This window comes from Palaemon carinicauda, chromosome 6 (genome assembly GCF_036898095.1).
Source record: "Palaemon carinicauda isolate YSFRI2023 chromosome 6, ASM3689809v2, whole genome shotgun sequence".
NCBI classification, from domain to species: Eukaryota; Metazoa; Arthropoda; class Malacostraca; order Decapoda; family Palaemonidae; genus Palaemon; species Palaemon carinicauda.
In genome coordinates this window covers 121,685,894-121,705,358 of record NC_090730.1, presented here as the reverse complement: position 1 = coordinate 121,705,358, position 19,465 = coordinate 121,685,894, and the positions used below count along the sequence as shown (strand labels likewise).

General features: G+C 40.8%; 1 protein-coding gene across 3 annotated transcripts in view; it reads left to right on the top strand.

Moving 5' to 3' along the window:
- Positions 1 to 19,465, top strand: part of LOC137642638 (organic cation transporter protein-like) — a 396,509-nt gene that overhangs the window by 327,133 nt on the left and 49,911 nt on the right. For 2 of the 3 annotated variants that reach the window (XM_068375388.1, XM_068375389.1), the window contains exon 12: positions 9,260 to 9,396. In XM_068375388.1, the coding sequence (XP_068231489.1) occupies positions 9,260 to 9,396 (137 nt within the window). Of the gene's footprint in view, positions 1 to 9,259; positions 9,401 to 19,465 lie in introns of those variants that run through there. The other variant, XM_068375390.1, reaches the window with a different exon arrangement.

The following is a 19,465-nucleotide window of genomic DNA, read 5'->3' as shown; positions in this document are numbered from 1 at the left end:
GTCAAATGCACCAGTAATGTGATGGTTCGAGCCCTGAAGAATCATGCTCTTGCTCTTTACAGTCTTGCTCTGTTTCAAAAGAGCATCCTTTTTTTCATCAGGACACTTATCCTCCTGTAGCTTTTGATCATGCGTTACCTGTTCGTGAAGAGACCCTACCTCCTCAATCCTGGACCAGACAGATTGTAAAAGTAGCTGTCGCTCCGGACTTGGAAATTATAGCTCTGAAACAGCGCTCTGACAGGCAACAACCTATGCCATTTCTGAGGGTGGTATTCCAACCTCAGTGTTTGGCACCAAATTATGTTAGGCCTAATAAGCCCACTACTCCCCAGGTAAGTTCAGTCAGAAGCCAACAGAGATGTGCACCCTTCTGATCTGCTGATGAAACGTCATTATGGTATTTTAGCTCACCATAGTTCTCATGTGAGGTGGAAGTATTGGCTAGTTCCCATTGCTTTGGATAACACCTCAGCTATGGAGGATGTGAAGCCATTCCATAGGTTCACATCCCAATATCCTGACCTAGAGAGAGATGAAAGATGTCCCGGAACGGTCCAAGAATCGTCGACCTTTAATGGTTAGATGACACTGCTGCTCCACCACCAAGTAAGTGCACACGAGTAGTGTTTCCTGACAACTCCTCCCTTTTTCAACGAGCAACTCGCTGGATGTGATTCTTTAGATTCAATGAGAATATATCCCACAGAGTCTTCGGCTTCGGAACCAGGAGAGGAATCGTCTTTCTTGAGAGTTTTTGGGGCCATTCGGAAATTGAATTACTTAGATGATGTGACTAGAGCTATGTTTATTGGGAGAAAGACAGAGATTGATGCTATCCTTATGGGGTCTCATAGCTCTAAGTACCAGATGGAATTGTCATGGTCCAAACAGATGACAGATACTATCCAGAGGATAGAGCATCAAGTATCAGCACCCAAGGACTCCCTTAAAGCTGTAGGGTCGTCCAAATATATTTTTTCAACCCATTTCGAAACAACAAAAATATTATGTGACAGAAGGCACTCATCCTAACCCATTGCCTCTTGATCTGGACGTGGCTACCTTAACCCCAGGGATATCTAGTGTGAAATTAGCTCAGTAACCGAGAGTCTTCTCTGTGGCCGAGACTTTTAACTTGGAAACTGTGGCAATGTTTGCTTTGCAAGGTTGTTCGTGGTTGGATCACTCGTTGCGCAGTCTCCAACATTGCAGTTTTGGAGAACTTATCCAATTCAAACAAACAGAAAAAGTAGGAAGAACTACTAAGGCCCTTCAACTTTTTATCCACCAGTGTTCCTTTGTGAGGAGTAATTGCATCCTCAAGAGTCCGGGTGTGGTAATAAACAAGTTCATTCATCAGGTGGCATTTTGGGATGCGTTGGCTTTACGTAACATCCTATCGACGCAGTGCCCAACATTGTTCCTTCCTGAAAGAGTTTTAGCGGTAGTAGAAAAGTGGAAAAGGTGAGCCAAGCTACCTTCTTCCGACGAGTGGCTTCCCCTAAGCAAGCTCCTCTTGTCATCCACCAACTGCAGGTCTTCCTATCCTAAATAGCCTCAGCAGCGTAGCAGGCTTCTTTCGGAAGGCGACCATCCTCAGGAGGGGTCGAGGTCAGAGAAGTCCACTTTAGGGAAAGGCAATCCTCTCATGACACCACCTGAGGGAGGATGCCAATCAAGTCTTTGGACAAGGTGGCAGTTCTATGGTGTAGATCCTGGATGGTAAAGGTCCCTCATTCTGGATATCGCATCCCATTCAGGAACTGTGGCCCTCCTATCTCTCGGAATCTGACAAACTGGTCATTGTACTCGAGAGGGTCTGCCAAAGACCTTCTCTTACAAGATAAAGTTCAAACTATTCCAGAAAAGAACGCCATAGAGGAAGTTTATGATAGGTCTCCAGCCTTCTACACCAACTTGTTCCAAACAGTTGATGGGGGTTGGAGACCAGTCATCGACTTGTCTCATCCGAACCATTTCATTCTTCAGACCTAGTTCAAACTCGAGACTCCCAGTCGGCCTACAATCCTACAAGTAATCGGACAAAACAACTTCTTGCTGTCCATAGACCTCAAGAATGCATGCTTCCAAATTCCAGTCCATCCAGGATCAAGAAAGGATCCCTGTTTCATTTTGGGGGAAAGGAGACTCCAATTTCAAGTCCTTTGCTTTGACCTGTGTACAACTCTACAAGTGTTCACAAGAATTTTCACCCTGGTATCATTTTGGGGTCACATCATAGGCATCAGACTTTTGTGTTACTTGGAAGACTAGCTGTTATTGGCAGAGTCCGAATCTCAAGGCTCTTTGCCACAATGATCATCTCGAGTTTTGTCAAGATCTTGGAGTCAGGATAATTCTCGAAAAGTTGGTTCTCAACCCTCAACATCATCTACAGTACTTGGGCAAGAGTTTTTCTATCTGGAAACAGGCTGTTCTGATTCAGGCAGGTCAAAGCTGCCTTCTTCAAGACAAACTCTCTCAAAGCAAAACTGTGGTAAAGACTTCTGGGGCACCTTGCATCTCTAGAATGGTTGGTTCCTTTCGGAAGGATGCACTTACATTTCATTCAATAGGCACTGAAGTCCCAATGGTGCCAAAAGATGAACTCTCCATCCATTCAGGTCGCAGTCCCTCCAGAAGTCACGACGGATCTCTCTTGGTGGTTTTGAGCAGAGACCCTTTTGAGTCGGTCCTCATTGCAGGCCCCTCCTCCTTAGTTTCTCCTTTTCTCCGACATTTCTTGTCAAGGGTGGGGAACACATTTCCAGACCCAGTACTTTCCCCTCTATGGACACAGGAGGACATGATTTACCATATCAACTATCTAAAATTGAAGGTGGCATATCTAGTGTTGCTCCATTTTACGGACTCTCTTCAAAGTCCGTCGGTAGTGTTGATGAGCGACAACACGACCATAGTGACTTACGTAAACAAGCAAGGGTGGCTTGTGTTTCAATGAGAATGCATTAGTAGGCTACGATCAATGCGGTACACCTCGCAGCACGATTCATTCCGAGGAAAAGGAACGTGATTGCAGACAATTTGAGTTGTCTGGGTCGGATAGCTGGCTCAGAGTGGTCTTTAAATCTTCTAGTGGCGAGGGAACTCCTGACTTTGTGGGGTTCCCCGATCATCGATATGTTTGCCACACATCTGAACAAGAAACTAAAGGTGTACTCTAATGCTCGCCAGTCCTCATTCCATCAGCAGTGAATAAAGATGCTTTTCAACATCCATGGGATGGAATGAACATTTGTGTGTTTCCCTCGTTTTGTTTAATAAGACAGGTTCTCAACAAGATAATGTTAAGTCGGGACTCAAAAATCCAAAATCCATCAATTAATGATTGTCCTTTTGACTCCTCTATTTTATCACTTAAGGAGGCTGCTAATAATCCTGTTAATCTATTACTCCATCCTGTAAGGGCTATCCATTTATTCTTAATGCTTACCCGACACGGGCTTGATGAAAAAGAAAGTCAATAAGATCACTATCTCTTATGGCTTCGTGTAACCATTCTCAAAGCCCACAAGTACCAAGGGGAATCTTCCTTAGGGATGAATCCCTAAACGCATGATGTCAGAGGAATTGCTGCCACTGTGGCTTTTCAGAAAAATTGTTCAGTGGCCCAAGTTCTTGAACCTGGTGTCAGGAAGAGACAAACTACCTTTACAGTGCACTATCTAAAGGATTGCACCCATAGGTCTTTAGACACTTTCCATCGAGCCTGTGGTAGCTACCAAGCAAGTGGTGTACCGAGATAACTCTTTACAGGACAAGTAGCATAGAGTTTAAGTTAGTAGTTACACTTCATCGTTAATAATTTTGTGGGAGAGTAGAATGTCTGAACTTCTCTTTTCCCTCTTTTTGTATCCATCATCCTTTCACAGTAGTTAGCCAGTGGATGCTGAAGCTGGTCAGACACATGCAGGTGAAAATACTAGTAATGGATAGTTTTTTTCTTTTTACTGTATATAGAAGTGTTGTCCTTACATTTCTTTCGATGGGGAATGTGATTTTAATGCAAATCCTAAAATCATATACTAGCCTTTGCATGGTTGTCATAGACTCTGATATCATGATAGGGACACTTAACACGTTGGGCCATGATTCATTATACCTTATCACCTTGGGTTACGGGATGCTAGGACAAGATGCCCCATTTCTCTGCTTACTAGATTGTACATGTTTGTCCCGGGTTGTTGCTAGCCAGATGGCCAACAAGACTTCATCCTACCTAAGGAAGACTCCCCTTTTAAATGACGAAGATATTGTTTTGCGTATGAAAAAATCACAAATTTTAGAATAATTTCTATTTTCCTAGCTATACAAATCTGAGTTATTTGAATTTTAGCTAGGAAAAATACAAATTGTTTTTAAAGATTTGTAATATTTTCTGTATTAAATTCAATCTTTATAGTTTTGGAAGTAATGATTGGATGTTGAAATTAATTTTGTGTTAGCCAAGCCTTTCTTACCTGTATTGAATGTTAAGGCACAGGATATCAAAGCTGTATCCACTTCTCTTAATTATGTTAGGAATTTATCTTTGGCAAAGGTTTAACAACAGCTCAATTGAAAACTAGCTGCTTTTGCTAATCATTGTTTTAAGAAAGCCTTTGACTAATTCAAAGATGTAGGCTTGGTCCAATAATTTTTACTGGGGATGTTTTGAAATAACTATTTTGTTTGTTTCATTACTTAGTATAAATTAATTAATTTATTATAAATTTAAAGTGAAATTCACTAATTTTCCATTTTGTCGAGATCTAGATAAGTTTTCTAGATTGTTTTCATTGTATCAAGTTCCACCATTGTTCAGTATAACTCATGGTTAAGAATTTGTGTAAAGAAAAGGAGAAAAAGAGAGGATTGTCAGTTTTGGCATTGACATACATTAGACGGAAGAATTTGTTTAGTGAAAGATAGAAAAAAAGAGGATTATATAAGTTGTGGCATTGTCTTATATTTGACAAGTATTGATTTGAATGTGAGGATATTATCTTTGTATTAAAATTTCTATTAATAAAGGTATTTGGTTAATTCATGTACAGTATTGTGTATTACCTTCCCTCCATCTGGGAATTGTGCCAATCGGCATTTTCTATTCAAAAGTGAGATTCATGGAAATAACCTGATTTTAAAGTAGAATCTATTACTGTATTTCCATGTTTATCTTTGAATAGAAATAGTCCCCCTCCTCCCGACTTTTTGTAAGTTGATATATTGCATCAGTAGTCACGGCTTCTTAAATTTGAGTCTTTGTTGACACATGTTTTCTCAGGACTTTTTGTTGCAATATCCATCTCAGTACATGGCATGTGGGTGGCAGGGTAGTGATCCCTCAGTTGGAGAGGAGAGAATAGCGGCTAGAGAGCAAATTTGATTGTTCTTATTCATAGGTCATTATGTCACTTGCAGTTAATAATATTTTCAATTCAGAGTTATTATTATTGATATTATTATTAGTATTATCGTTATTATTATTATTATTATAACTTACTTACTTACTTACTTACTTACTTATTTACTTTTTTTAAGTATTGAAAAAAGCAGATTTTAGTTTAAAAAGCATGTTGGTTTATATTTAGACAATACATTCCTCTCAAGAAAATGTGCAGATCAAAACAGATATCATATAAAGCTATTAAACTAAATTACTGAACCTTAAGAATCACTAAAGAAAACTAGAATTAAACTTGATTCGTTGGTTGCCAACCCCTCAAAACAATTTGACACTAGCCCCAACCCTTTTTGGAGGACATTTTACTTAACTCATGTTATCATAAAGCTTATTATTTTTATTGTAGAGATGAATAGATTTCTTTTCTATCAATATGTAATTTTACATGTTTTGTAAAAGTTCCATGTGAGTAAATGATAAAAGAAACAGAAAAATTGGCAATAGCCAGAGGTAAAATATGACCAATGACGCCAAAAGTAATAGAAATATCTGGACATAGAATGTCCAATAGCACTAGTATTATGCTGTCTTGAGATACACTTCATTTTGAAAATGTCCAATTTTCAATTTTGCATCTGTAGGTGTAAGTGAATGGCTTGTGGTGTATAGTTACTTTAAAATCTCTTCATAACTGTAAAATTTCTCCATTTCTGCAAAATCTCTCTTTACAGATAAATCTGAAATCTCTTGACTGCAAATAAAATTGCTAGGAATTCCTTTTTAATGGTGACATAATTGTGCTCATTTTTATTTAACATCCTAATTTCAGGAAAGTTTGAAGTTTCAGTGTCTCTTGCATTAATTGGACTGGTTGTTTGTCACTGTCTCTGCATCAGTATCTTATCCCAAATGCATCTTTGTATTGTTCTCCTCATATGTTACTTGCCCTTTTTGGTATGTTCTTCTTACAGCCTCTTCAACTATCACGGTTTCAGCTTTAACCAATTCTTCTTGATCCTTTGTTCATGGAATATTTCCAAGAAAAAGATAATAGAGTTATCGACGAGCATATCATATAATTCTTCTTTATGGCAATGTGTATCCACACTAAATTTTGCAATAGAGTTATCGACGAGCATATCATATAATTCTTCTTTATGGCAATGTGTATCCACACTAAATTTTGCAACTGGATATCTTTATTTATTTCTGTCAATTAGTGCATGGATCAATCTTGTTGGTTATTTGCCAATCATTTACGAAATTCCATCGTATATCTGCCGCAAACAGTATCCAATGGCTCTATTACCTTCTCATTACCTACATAATCTTCACTAATTGGTAGGCGACATTGCTTTTCTGTTTTTCAGATCTGCATGCTCCCAACACAACAGCTAATGTAGCTCCATCTGCCATCTGTAGCCTTTCATCTTTAACATAGTCATCTAACTTGAATGTTAATATGTGTTCATTTTGCTTGAAGTGCTGTTGGTCTTCTTTTTTTCTTTTAACTTGCATCCATTCCTTTGCTTAGTTTCCTTATTTGTCACACAAAACATCTGCCTTCGCTTTTCTTGGTCCACATGTGTTCAATCACCCTTTTTCCTTGAATCTTTGTATACTTCAGCTAGACTTCTTCATTGGTTTCTGGCATTCCATGATGCTCTTCTACAAGCATCTAAATAGCTTTTGGCAAGCTTTGCCATCTCACTTATGTTTTTTTTTTTCCCCAAGGAAAACTACCACCTTGTTTAAAAAAGGTATTTCCTGTATTCAGTCATGTTAATCCATCTTTTGAAATATCACAATAGTCTTGCCACAAATTAGTATGTAATCTTACTGTGTTGTGGGTTGGTTTCAAATTATTCCTTAACCGTTCTTCCATCCAGTATCTTCAAAGGTTTTCTCTTGAGGCTGTTTAATTCAAAGCTTCATTTGATGACATGCTAGAAAAGACGAAGACCTATCAATTAGTAATGGAGTGAGACCAATAATTTATCTCAAAGCCAAGTCTTTTGATGAAGGTGTCCATATTTTCATGCTTTTCATCTAATCAAGGTAATTTGGGGCTTCATAGTAGTTACAATGGTATGACTACTGCTTATATGTCCCACTGGACTTTCACTGCCATTCTGTACCTTGAGTATTACTCCTAAAAGTTTATATGCATTCACTTCTCCTTATATCCTCTTCTTCAGACTCTTCTTTCATTGTGAGCACTATCTGTCAACTTCCTTTATCTGCCATTCAGTCTCATCTTTTAGCCTTCTCTCTTTTTTTCCTGTTCTATTTTTTTCATAATCTCAATAGTTTATCATCCACCTTTCTTGTTTTTCTGGCACTCTTCATGTGGTCTATGGCTGGATGTTTTTAACAAAATCTCAATTCTTCACCCTTTAAGCCCATTTCCTTCCAAGCTTTTATGAACTTTGCTTTTTTAGGCTGAAGGTGATAGTGGTCAGTGGTTTTATATAAATGGTGTTATGAGAAATATTTATATAAGAAAAAAATTATTATTCCTTAAATGATAATGATTCGCGGCAAAGTAAACTCCTTGTTGGTTTTCTACTCTTATACTGTATATACAGTATAAACTCGTACACCAATTAATTCAACACTAAAGTACTGACAATATGTAACAATTGTGCAAAAAGCAAGTTTGATGATAATTTCTATCTTCTTGATACCACAGAAGAGATTTTCTCAAGATGCCTTCAGATAAAACTCTGTAACTACATGGGGCCAAGACCTAATACTGTATACATACTTTACACTTCCTAAAATATGTAGAACTTTCTACTGCTATACAGGAGTGAAATTTGAATAATACTGTATTTGCACTTTACAAAAATGTTAGTAATTTTTCACAAAAATATAACCGACATTTTGTAGCTTTCTTATATTAATTGTGTATTTCTAAATATTGTGAAAGACATTACTCAATAATATGTTTTTAATGGGAAATATCAATTTATTCATAGAAAATTAAATTTTGAAATTGAAAAATAAAAACTACATTATTCATTTCTAGGCAATTCTTTTATAGGTTTTTGCTAGCTATGTTTGTTTTATCTATGAAAAATAGAAGTCATCTAATACATAACATCCATGTTGAAATAGTCTATTGGGAGAAAAGTTTGAATAATCATATATGTCAGATTGGTTGACATCTGTACAATAGCTACAATTGTTTATGCACTTTGAAAATTAAATCCTTTTACAAAGTTATATCCCCTTTAACTTTGTTATGGATTTTTATTCATACCTGTATATGGAGGATAAGCTTTGTATACAGATAAATTTATTATACTGTACTATCTTTGGTCATTGAAGGACTAGCCATTAGAAATAAGATGGAAATATTTTACCTGTTGGTCAGGGTTATCTCTCCTAAGTAGGCGTTTCTTTTTTTTTTCAAAATACGAAGGATATTGACCAGATCCGCCATAGATAAGGCTAAAATTTAGCTTTGATCTTCAAAGATAAGGCTGAGTTTTTTCATTTTTTGAATAAATTTACCTGATAAATCTGTAAACTTGTTTTTCTCCCGGGCATTTTTAACAAAGTTTTGGTAATGTAGCTTGGTGAATTTTTGTTTCCAAAATTGGAAGTCAGCCTGTCTATTAAGAAACATATTCATGGGCATGAATCACAAAATTAAGGTTACATTTTACATATTTCCTTTAGATAGAGGAAGTAAAAGTTTCTGATAATCTATTTCCTTTAAGGGTTAACATTAATCTTAGATTTCTTTATAATTGTACTCCTACTTTTTATCGTTTGCCAAATGGCCCAAAATTTGAGCAGTACAATATTTTTTTCAGTGATTATTTTAAATTATAATTTCAGGAAGAAATCTATGGACCTTTGCCAATGATTGTCTTTGGTTCTTTATCTGTTGTTGCTGGACTACTAAACTGCATTATGCCTGAAACAAAGAAAACAGTGCTCCCTGAAACTATTGCTGATGCTGTAAATTTGGGCAGGTAAGTGAAATTCAACTGTTTATATTTCTCTATAATACCTAGGGAAAGTTAAGGGATGGATCCTGGTGTTGAATTAGATAACTCAATTATTTTGTTTATCCTGAATGACTAAAATGTCATGGAAAATTGACGGTTCATAGGTACTTGCAACTGATTAAGGAATGCATTTATGAAATCAATATCTAGAATTAATTGACATTTGAATAAATAATAACTTCTAAGTCATTATGCAAGTATGTTGTATCAATTTCTTAAATTATTTCAATGAATTTTACCTTGTAGTCATCATGCCAAAGTCATCAAAGGCAATGGCAAAAATTTTTCTGGACACCCCTCTTCCATCTCCCCATATCCTATGATACCTAGTCGTCTTGATAGATAGCACCAAGGGAGGAATAATATCCATATGCATAGTCTTTGCCAGTATTTCAAATAATCGTTATCAGGTGTGCTGAATGGACCCATACTCTCCAACTCAAGTTAATTTAGTACTGTATTTTGAAAATACTGGTTCTGTATATAGTAGAATTAAGAGTAATAATAGGTACTCTTATGTCTTTATCTGTTTCTTTGATAAAGATGTTTTCCAAATAGTTTTAACAAACATATGGCAGAAAAGGTCGATTTCGTAATAAAAGAATGGATGAAGAAATCAAGAATAAAGTGGTTGGTTATTGGCAGGTGGTAAGAAGGGAAGGGCCCACTATTCTTCTGTCACAAACTGCAGAGTCACTTTGGTACTGTATGTAGGCAAGTAAATATCATTGTTTGGGATGAGACTGATGGGATTAAAGCACAATTTGCTGATTTTCTGAATCTAATGTTTATGATTAATAAGGATGATCTTTTATAAGTAGTGATCAATGACATTGCCCTATTTGACCTAATGTCATCCTTTCCTGGCAAACATACAAAGATATTTCAGTTACAGTTTTCTGAAGAAACCTATGTTTTTCCGAAAGTAAAAGATTACAGTAAGTTTACCCTGTTTCAACTAATGTTATTGAAATTATTACACAGACTCTAGTAAGCCATCATAAGAACTGTAGTTAAGCCTTATGGTTCCCATACACCTCTTTAAGGAAGGATAGCGTGAGCACTATTTACTCTTGAGTAAATGGTTAGCTTGGTTTGTTTAAGAAAAAAAAGAAGGCTTATTTTAAAAAAATTAGACTGCAGTAACTTCAGTGATTGTGATAATTTTCCAACCATATACAGTAAAACCTCCTTAACCATGACCAGTATGGTTCAAGAACCCACCCCCCCCCCCCCCCCATGGTTTTAGAATTCCACGGCTAGTAGGTTAAATAAACTTTGTTTGTTTGAAAATTCCTTCTATAATATTCAGTACACTGTATACCCATTAAGTGACAAATATTATATGAAATGTATCATGAAGTGCAATATACAGAGCATTATTGACATTGCTCAAAAACTATGAAATAAACATAAAATATTAACTACCTACTGTAAGCATAGCTGTGGCTGAATAACCCAAGAAAGGTTGCCAGACTACACAAAACAAATTTCCTTCTGGATTATATACCTATCCTGAAATATGTTTTTTAGCCCTAAGTTACAAAAGGCATTAAATGATATATGAAAATATGTCATATTTATAAAAATAATGTAAACAGAATGTATCTTTAAATATAGTCCTTACCAATCTGTAAATAATTGTAATTAATGATGAAAAATATACTTTAAGAAGTAATAACAGCCAATCACTGAAAAAAAGGACTAGAAAAATATTGTCAGCAAACCAAAATAATTCTTAATTTATGATATTGAATTATGAGACGGAGGAAGGATTAAAAGAGGACAACATAAAGGCATTACAAAATTGATAAATTTCCATAGAAAATCTACCCTACATAATATGCTTGGTACTCACTGTATGAATCCAGACAAGAAGACTTGGAGTTTTTCAGAACAGAAACCCCATTAAGATGAGAAATACTTGGGATCTAAGATGTTATTTAGCAATGCATGCTAATGTTTTGTGGCAATATTTAAATCTTATGCTCCCGTCCGTCTCTATTTATGTTCTGCCTTGTATCTGAATAACTTTTTTTATCTGACTCTTGACAATGTAGGTTTTTAAGAATAAAAAAAGAGGAGGGGTCAGTCAAAATTGTTAACAACCGTTAACAGCTGCAGGGACGACACTTAAGATCAAAATGCACGTTTTTAAAGCAAACTATTAAAGAAATTTAAAATCCTTCTTGCTGCCATGGAATTATAAAAAAGGTTCATAAGTATATAGTCATAAGTCCACTATATACTTATGACGTGAATTTGTGTTCAGCATATTATGCTATTTTGGTATATTATTCATAGACATATCTCAATCACATCAAACATTTAAAGCATGTCGATTTGAGACTAGTAGATAGTATTTTCGTATACCAGAGAATTTTTTCACATTGCGGGATAGTCTTATTCATGCTGTATGTATCCACAAAAAAAAAATGCTCATATTGAGGGAAGTTTTTGCTTGCAGACCGATACAATACTCGTAAACCAATTTGAATTTCTATGATAGTTTACCGATTTGGACATACTGTCCATTTGAATCATTCAATATACCTAACTTAACTGTTAATATCTGTAAATTAAAAAGTTATGAGAACATAATGCAATAATAAATGGAAAATAGTACAATGCATACAGTACAATACTGTACATATACGAAATATACAGTACCATAAGTACTCTACTATTATTATAGTTACCCCAACTATAGAGAAGTACATTTTCTATTATGTATAAAATCCAATTTTCTTCAACGGGCTCATATTTTTGATGGATAACAACTTTATTCCTGGCCTGGCTGGCTAATCACTTTTCGTATCGTAAATAATTTTTAATAATATGAGGCGAAAAAATCTTCGCATCTCATTTCACATTAATATATATATATATATATATATATATATATATATATATATATATATATATGTGTGTGTGTTTATGTATATTTATATACATATATATATATATATATATATATATATATATATATATATATATATATATATATATATATATATATATATATGTGTGTGTGTTTGTGTGTGTGTTTATATATATATATATATATATATATATATATATATATATATATATATATATATATATATATATATATATATGTGTGTGTATATATATATATATTTTTGGGCTCAAGCCATGGCGTCCTGATGGAAGGTTCCTGTTTGGTAGCTTCCTTGGGTATAAGACTACTAAGATATTCCCAGAGAATTTAACCACAGGTTATCACAGAATTCTAACTTCTGGAGCGAGTATCTCAAAGGTTTCCCTTTAAGACATCGTAATACAACAGGGGACACGCATGTCTGGTCGTGCCACATAGCTATCTCCACCCCGAACAGAGTTAACGCTTCGGTGTGTAAGGGCTGAGAATAGCTGGGAGCCGTTCCACAGCTAATCTCACTCGTGGCTACTACTGATACTCGAGACGTAAACAAACGGACGCCATTGCTCTAATGACGTCACGAGCGTCTTTAATCCTTTGTTTAGTAGCTGCCCTACTGAGACGGATTTTCCCTTGTGTGAACTTTATCGTTTTGCATCTTCGCTATGTCGTTACCTTCAGCCTCGCCTTCTTCTGGAAAGTTGAGTACAAGGTTCCAGTATTGTTTAATTAAGCTCTGGCCGTAAAGTAAATATTATTTCGCGAAATAATTGATGTTTTGTGGCAGAGCTGTGCCTCTACCGGACCCGCCATTTTATGGCGTCGTTGTTGTTTTGCATGTCTTATTTAGTTAGCCACAACAACGCTTCCGGCATTATATACTAATCGAATACATTAGTTTATTTAGTCTTCATAGCTAGGAACTTTTATATCGTGTTAGACGCTTTTTATCGGTCATCGATTGACCTCATACCAGTCGGCTACTATAGCCCCCAGGCCAGGAGCCTATATACAAGTGTTCATGCATGATTTATCAGTGATCCTAGACTAAGTTATGAAGATAGTGGCATTATTATTTTACAATACTTTTGACTAGTGATGCAAATGTTTTCGCCTTCAGGGACCATATAGGGGATAGGCTAGTCAGTGATTCTTTCTAGCCTAACCTAACCTTAGGACCCCTATATGCTTCCTTCATCCCCTGCCTTGGCACTCCCTCTATTTAGCCTTGATCCCTTTTCTGAGTAAAGGGATTTATTGTCTAATAGAGTATTATATCGCCTCTCAGTCCTCCCTAAAGGAATGAACCCCCTTTAGGATTGCGTCTGAGAGTGAGGTTAGGCTAGCCTACCTCTATGGCTAGGATAGTCTACGACTTTCCTGCGATAGCGATACGTCTTCTTCCTTGCCTAGTTCAGGACTTTTAGCCCTGATCTAGGCCGGGTTAGGAAGGTTTCTCTGTTCCATGCTGAAACTGTACTCTTGCACCGTTTTTAGCCGATCAGCCTAATCTTAGGTTAGGGAGTGTCCTCCCTTCCCTTTGTGGCCGCTCTGGTACAGAAACCCTTCCTGGGAAGACCCCTCTCTTCTCCCTCCCCACCTATCTCTTGTATAGCCTAGCCTATGCTTAGGTTAGTTTATACTCATCTGTCCCCTGTCCTACAATTCCTCCTTAGGGTGGAAGAGTAGGGCTACCCGAGCTTCCCTGTGCTGTCCGCTCTGGTACATATACCTTCATAGTGTCCTATAAGGTTAGTTACTAGTGTAGCTCTGCATAGGGGAGTCTCCCCCCCCCCTCTTGGGTGTTCCCTAGCCCTCCCTTGGGCTACCTGCTCCCGGTCCCTAGTGACCCCTGCTTATGGATGCTAGAGCCTGTCTCTATCATGGGTACACCCCCTCAGGGAGGGGGAGGGATGTCTGGAACCCTGACGGTACTTCCTACATCCCTTCCTCCCTCCCCCTGTCTCTCTTTCTATCCGGGTGCCGGTCTCTTGCCGCCTCTACTGCCGGCAATACCTGCCTCCCTCTTGGTGACTTCCCTACCCTTGCCCCCAGCCCCCCGTGTACCGAGGGACTGCCGGCTTCCGCCGGCTACTACCGGCGGCTCTCCTACTCCTATCTATTCGTCCGCTTGCCGGTCGATCTCCGGAGTGCCGGCATATACTGCCGGCAACCCGATACTACCTGTACCATCCTTACCCCAGTCACCAATCCGGCATCCTCCGGCTGCCGGAGCCGCCGCTCCCTGCCGGCGTGCCGCCGTTGTGCCGGCGGCCGCCATCCTGGTATCTAACTGACTTTGAAAATTGTCTGTTCTAATGCCAGAATCTATGCTGGAGCGAGCTCCGGCGTGCCGGCGGCTGCCGGATGCCCCGGAGGCGTCAAGAATACTTGCACCCCCTCTCTGTAGCTATCATAAGACTAGATAGCCCTGCCTTGCAAATAGATAAGCTGCTTTGCTTCTAAGATCAGTACCTAGTACTGCTCTATTAGTGATCATGCTGTCTCTTTGCATTCTTCTATTTCCAGCATGCTATGTGCATCTTAGCGCGGCTGGTTGCCAGAAGCAGTTACCCTTAATGAGGCCTTCTGGCTCTTATCTGGGAACCGAATGAATTCGATCCCAACCTTGTCCTTGGCTTTCCATGGAGTTCCAATATAATGGGAATCCTAGGAAACTATATCCAATGATCTCGGTCATTTGGATTATCCCAGGACCAAGCCTATGGTAACCAGCCGGGCGAGATGCATGGAGCGTGTCTCCTTTACTGCTTCATTCTCTATGCATCACACCTTCCTTAAGTTAAAATTAATGATTAATATTAACTTAATTTAAGAGCCATTCCTATGGCTCCCCCATACTCATTTTCTCTTTCTTCCACAGGAGGAGCAGATGAAGTGCGATTTCGCCTACTGTGCTGTGAAACGCTCCCAGTTTTACGGACATACGGCGTGCAGGACTCACGCCCCTTGCTCAGACAAGAAAGGGGATTGGAAGTTCTGGAATCCACTGGAATGTACGGTCTGCCAGGCCTACCTAGTTGAGGCCTTCCATAACCCTCCCTCAGCGGAGGTTAGAGACATTGCTCGTGAGAAACTGCGCAAGTGGGTGCGTGGTTTTCAGAGAAATGCTACTGGACCGTACCTGGCCACCGAAGAACTGAGGTCCCTGTTGTTCCCTAAGGCCTCCCCTGACTCAGTGGTTCCAAAGGAAGCAATCCCCACTGTCCAAATTTCAGTGGAACCTGATGTGGTCATGGCTCAGTCCATGCACGAGTGCCGTTTGGATTCCGAGGATGATGAACGGATCTCCGACGTCTCGGAAGACACGGAGAAGACGCTTATGGCTCAAGGAGCCGAAGAGGACGAAGACAAGGTGGAATACACCGAGTCGGAGATTGGAGCTACTCCCTCGTCCATCCCTCCGCCTACTCCTACTCCGACGGAATTGTCCCTTCCGTCTACCTCCTCGACCCCGGATCCTTCCTCTTCCACCCAAGAACTGATCCGACTGATTAGAGCTGTCATGGACGACAGACTGAAGGAGAACCAGGAGTCCATCAGGTCTATGATTGGATCCAGAGACACGAAGAAGATCTCGGTCAAGGATCTCCCAGCTTGCTCTCATGCCAACCCGTGGAGGTATGCAGAGCATATGGTTATTGCGACCGGCAGGATCTTTGTTAGTGACAAGATCGGCACGGTCCCGTTGGAAGATGTGGAGTTCTTCCCAAGCTTCGAGGCCTACCCGGACTGTTACGTCCGACTTCGTTCCGAACCTGCCTCGAAGGAGGAGACCGAACCTAAAGAAGAGATAGTGTTCGATCTCGCAAAGGCCCAGGCTATGCTAGCCTCCGCATTTAAGAGCAGGGGCTTTACCTGCTCTAAGCTTCCTGCCTTGAGCAAGAAGCATCCTACCTATGTCGCACCTGACACTGCGATTCTTCCATTTTTGGAAAAGGCCTTAGCTGCATGCCTTAAAGCGGCGGAAGAAGGGAAACCCTGCCCTGCACTGGAGGAGTGCAGACCCTTCTCCATCGTGACACCCCCTGACACTAGGCAATGGAAAGATGTCCAACATACTTTCGTCGTGGGTAGGCTCGATCCTGACGTCGCCGGACGTCAGTTTAATGAAGACCTCCCTAAGCTCAACGACCACCTCCTTCGCCGGGAACAAGACACGAAGGAGAGGCTTGCAGCTTCGCTTTCTCATCAAGTCCAACTTGAAGTAATGGCCTGTGACACAGCAGTACCCGATCACTACATGGTACTGGCCAAATCCCACTTACTCACGGTAATGAAGGACTTGTACCATTTCATAAAGGCTCGTAGAGCCTGTCGTGAATTCGTGTTTGTCGGTGCCACCGTGAAACACGAACCCCGGAGGCTGATTTCCTCCAACATCTGGGGAAAGCACCTGTTTCCTTCTGACCTTGTCAAGGAAATAACTGACAGAGCCGCCACGGAGAATAGGAACCTTCTCCACAAGTGGGGCATGTCCAGAAAAAGGAAAACCTCTCAGGACGATGGACCTCAGCCTAAGAGGAAACCTCAGAAGCCGAAACCCCAGCAACGTCAACAACGACGTCAGTTTCCGGGACCCGCTACCTCCCAAGTGGTTGCCCAACCACAACAGACCTTTCAATTGGTCCCCCAACCGGTGTTGTCACAGTCACCGGTCTTCACCCCTGCCTTTGAGCAGCCATCCACTACCTTTCATGCCAGAGGTAGAGGCTCGTCCAGGGGTGCAAGCAGAGACGCCTCTCGTCGTCCCTCCAGAGGTAGAGGAGGAAAGGGAGCTAGCGGCCGAGGCAACAAGTCCTCGGGACACCAGAAGCAATGAAGTGCTTCCGGTGGGAGGAAGACTCCGCCAATTCCAGGATCGTTGGACCTTCGATCCTTGGGCACACAGCATCATCAAGAACGGTCTAGGCTGGAGTTGGGTGCAACCACCCCCAATCTTCCAGCGGTTCTTTCAACCATCAACCCCCATTCTGGAAGAATATGTTCTAGACCTCTTGAACAAGAAGGTGATAAGGAAGGTAAAGTCCACCAGGTTCCAAGGGAGACTGTTTTGCGTTCCCAAGAAGGACTCAGACAAGCTCAGAGTCATTCTGGACTTATCCCCCCTCAACAAGTTCATAGAGAACAACAAATTCAAGATGCTGACGCTTCAACAAATAAGGACCCTTCTGCCTCAAGGTTCCTACACGGTCTCTATAGACCTGGCGGATGCCTATTGGCACATTCCAATGAACCATCACGCTTCCTCCTACCTAGGATTTCGACTCCAAAGGAAAAGCTACGCCTTCCGGGCCATGCCATTCGGCCTCAATGTGGCCCCTCGGATCTTCACAAAGCTGGCGGATGCCATAGTACAACAGCTCCGCCTAAGAAACGTCCAGGTGATGGCCTACCTCGACGACTGGCTAGTCTGGGCTCCCTCGCCCGAAGAGTGTACAAAGTCTTGCGACGAAGTTACCCAGTACCTAGAACACCTGGGATTCAAGATCAACGAGAAGAAATCTCGCCTCTCTCCGGCTCAGAAGTTTCAGTGGTTGGGAATCCACTGGAATCTTCAGTCACACCGCCTTTCCATCCCCCAGAAGAAAAGGAAGGAAATAGCAGGGTCTGTCAAGCGACTACTGAAATCCAAACGCATTTCAAGACGACAGCAGGAACGAGTTCTAGGCTCTCTACAATTCGCCTCAGTGACAAACCCAGTGCTTCGTGCACAGCTAAAGGATGCCGCGGGAGTCTGGAGACGATCGGCATCCATCGCTCGAAGAGACCTCAAGAGACGGCTTCCAAACAGACTTCGACGCCTCCTAAAGCCGTGGTCGGAAGCAATGGCCCTGAAAAGGTCCATTCCTCTCCAACACCCTCCTCCATCACTCAACATCCACACGGAGGTCACTCCCACCTGAAACAAGCTCAAGGGACCTGGTCTCCACTATTCAAGACGTTCCACATAAACATCTTGGAGGCCATGGCGGTCCTTCTTACTCTGAAGAAGCTATCCCCGCCGCCCTCGATCCACATCCGTCTAACCCTAGACAACTCGGTGGTAGTTCGTTGTCTCAATCGCCAGGGCTCAAGATCGCCCCAGATAAATCAGGTGCTTCTCCCAATCTTCCGTCTGGCGGAGAAGAAGAAGTGGCACCTGTCTGCAGTTCACCTACAAGGATTCCGCAACGTGACAGCGGATGCTCTATCTCGGACAAACCCGATAGAGTCGGAATGGTCTCTAGACGCAAGATCATTCTCCTTCATCTCCCATCAAGTCCCAGAACTTCAGATAGATCTCTTTGCAACGAGCGACAACAATCAACTTCCTCTGTACGTAGCCCCGTACGAGGACCCCAAAGCAGAAGCGGTGGACGCCATGTCACTGGACTGGAACAGATGGTCGAAGATATACCTGTTCCCTCCCACCAACCTTCTGTTGAAAGTCCTCTCCAAACTGAGAACCTTCAAAGGGACAGCGGCCCTAGTGGCTCCCAAGTGGCCCCGGAGCAACTGGTACCCCCTGGTCCTGGAGCTGCAGCCCAAGCTGATCCCTCTCCCGGGCCCAGTTCTCTCTCAACAAGTACAGAAGTCGACTGTCTTCGCTTCATCATCGAAAATCAAGGACCTTCATCTCATGATTTTCTCTCCCTTGCCGCAAAGAAGAGGTTTGGGATCTCGAAGAAAAGTCTAGACTTCCTAGAGGAATACAAGACCGAATCCACGAGACGGCAATACGAATCATCCTGGAGGAAATGGGTCTCCTTTGTTAAAGCAAAAAATCCTAAAGAAATCACCATTGATTTCTGTATGTCCTTCTTCATTCACCTTCATGGACAAGGATTAGCAGCCAATACGATTTCAACTTGCAAATCGGCTTTGACTAGACCAATTCTATATGCTTTCCAAATTGATCTGTCCAACGACATCTTTAACAAACTGCCGAAAGCATGTGCTCGCCTACGCCCAGCACCCCCTCCGAAACCGATCTCCTGGTCACTAGACAAGGTGCTCCATTTCGCCTCCAACTTGGACAATGATTCATGCCCCCTCAAGGATCTGACTCAGAAAGTTATATTTTTATTTGCTCTCGCCTCGGGAGCTCGAGTCAGCGAAATAGTGGCA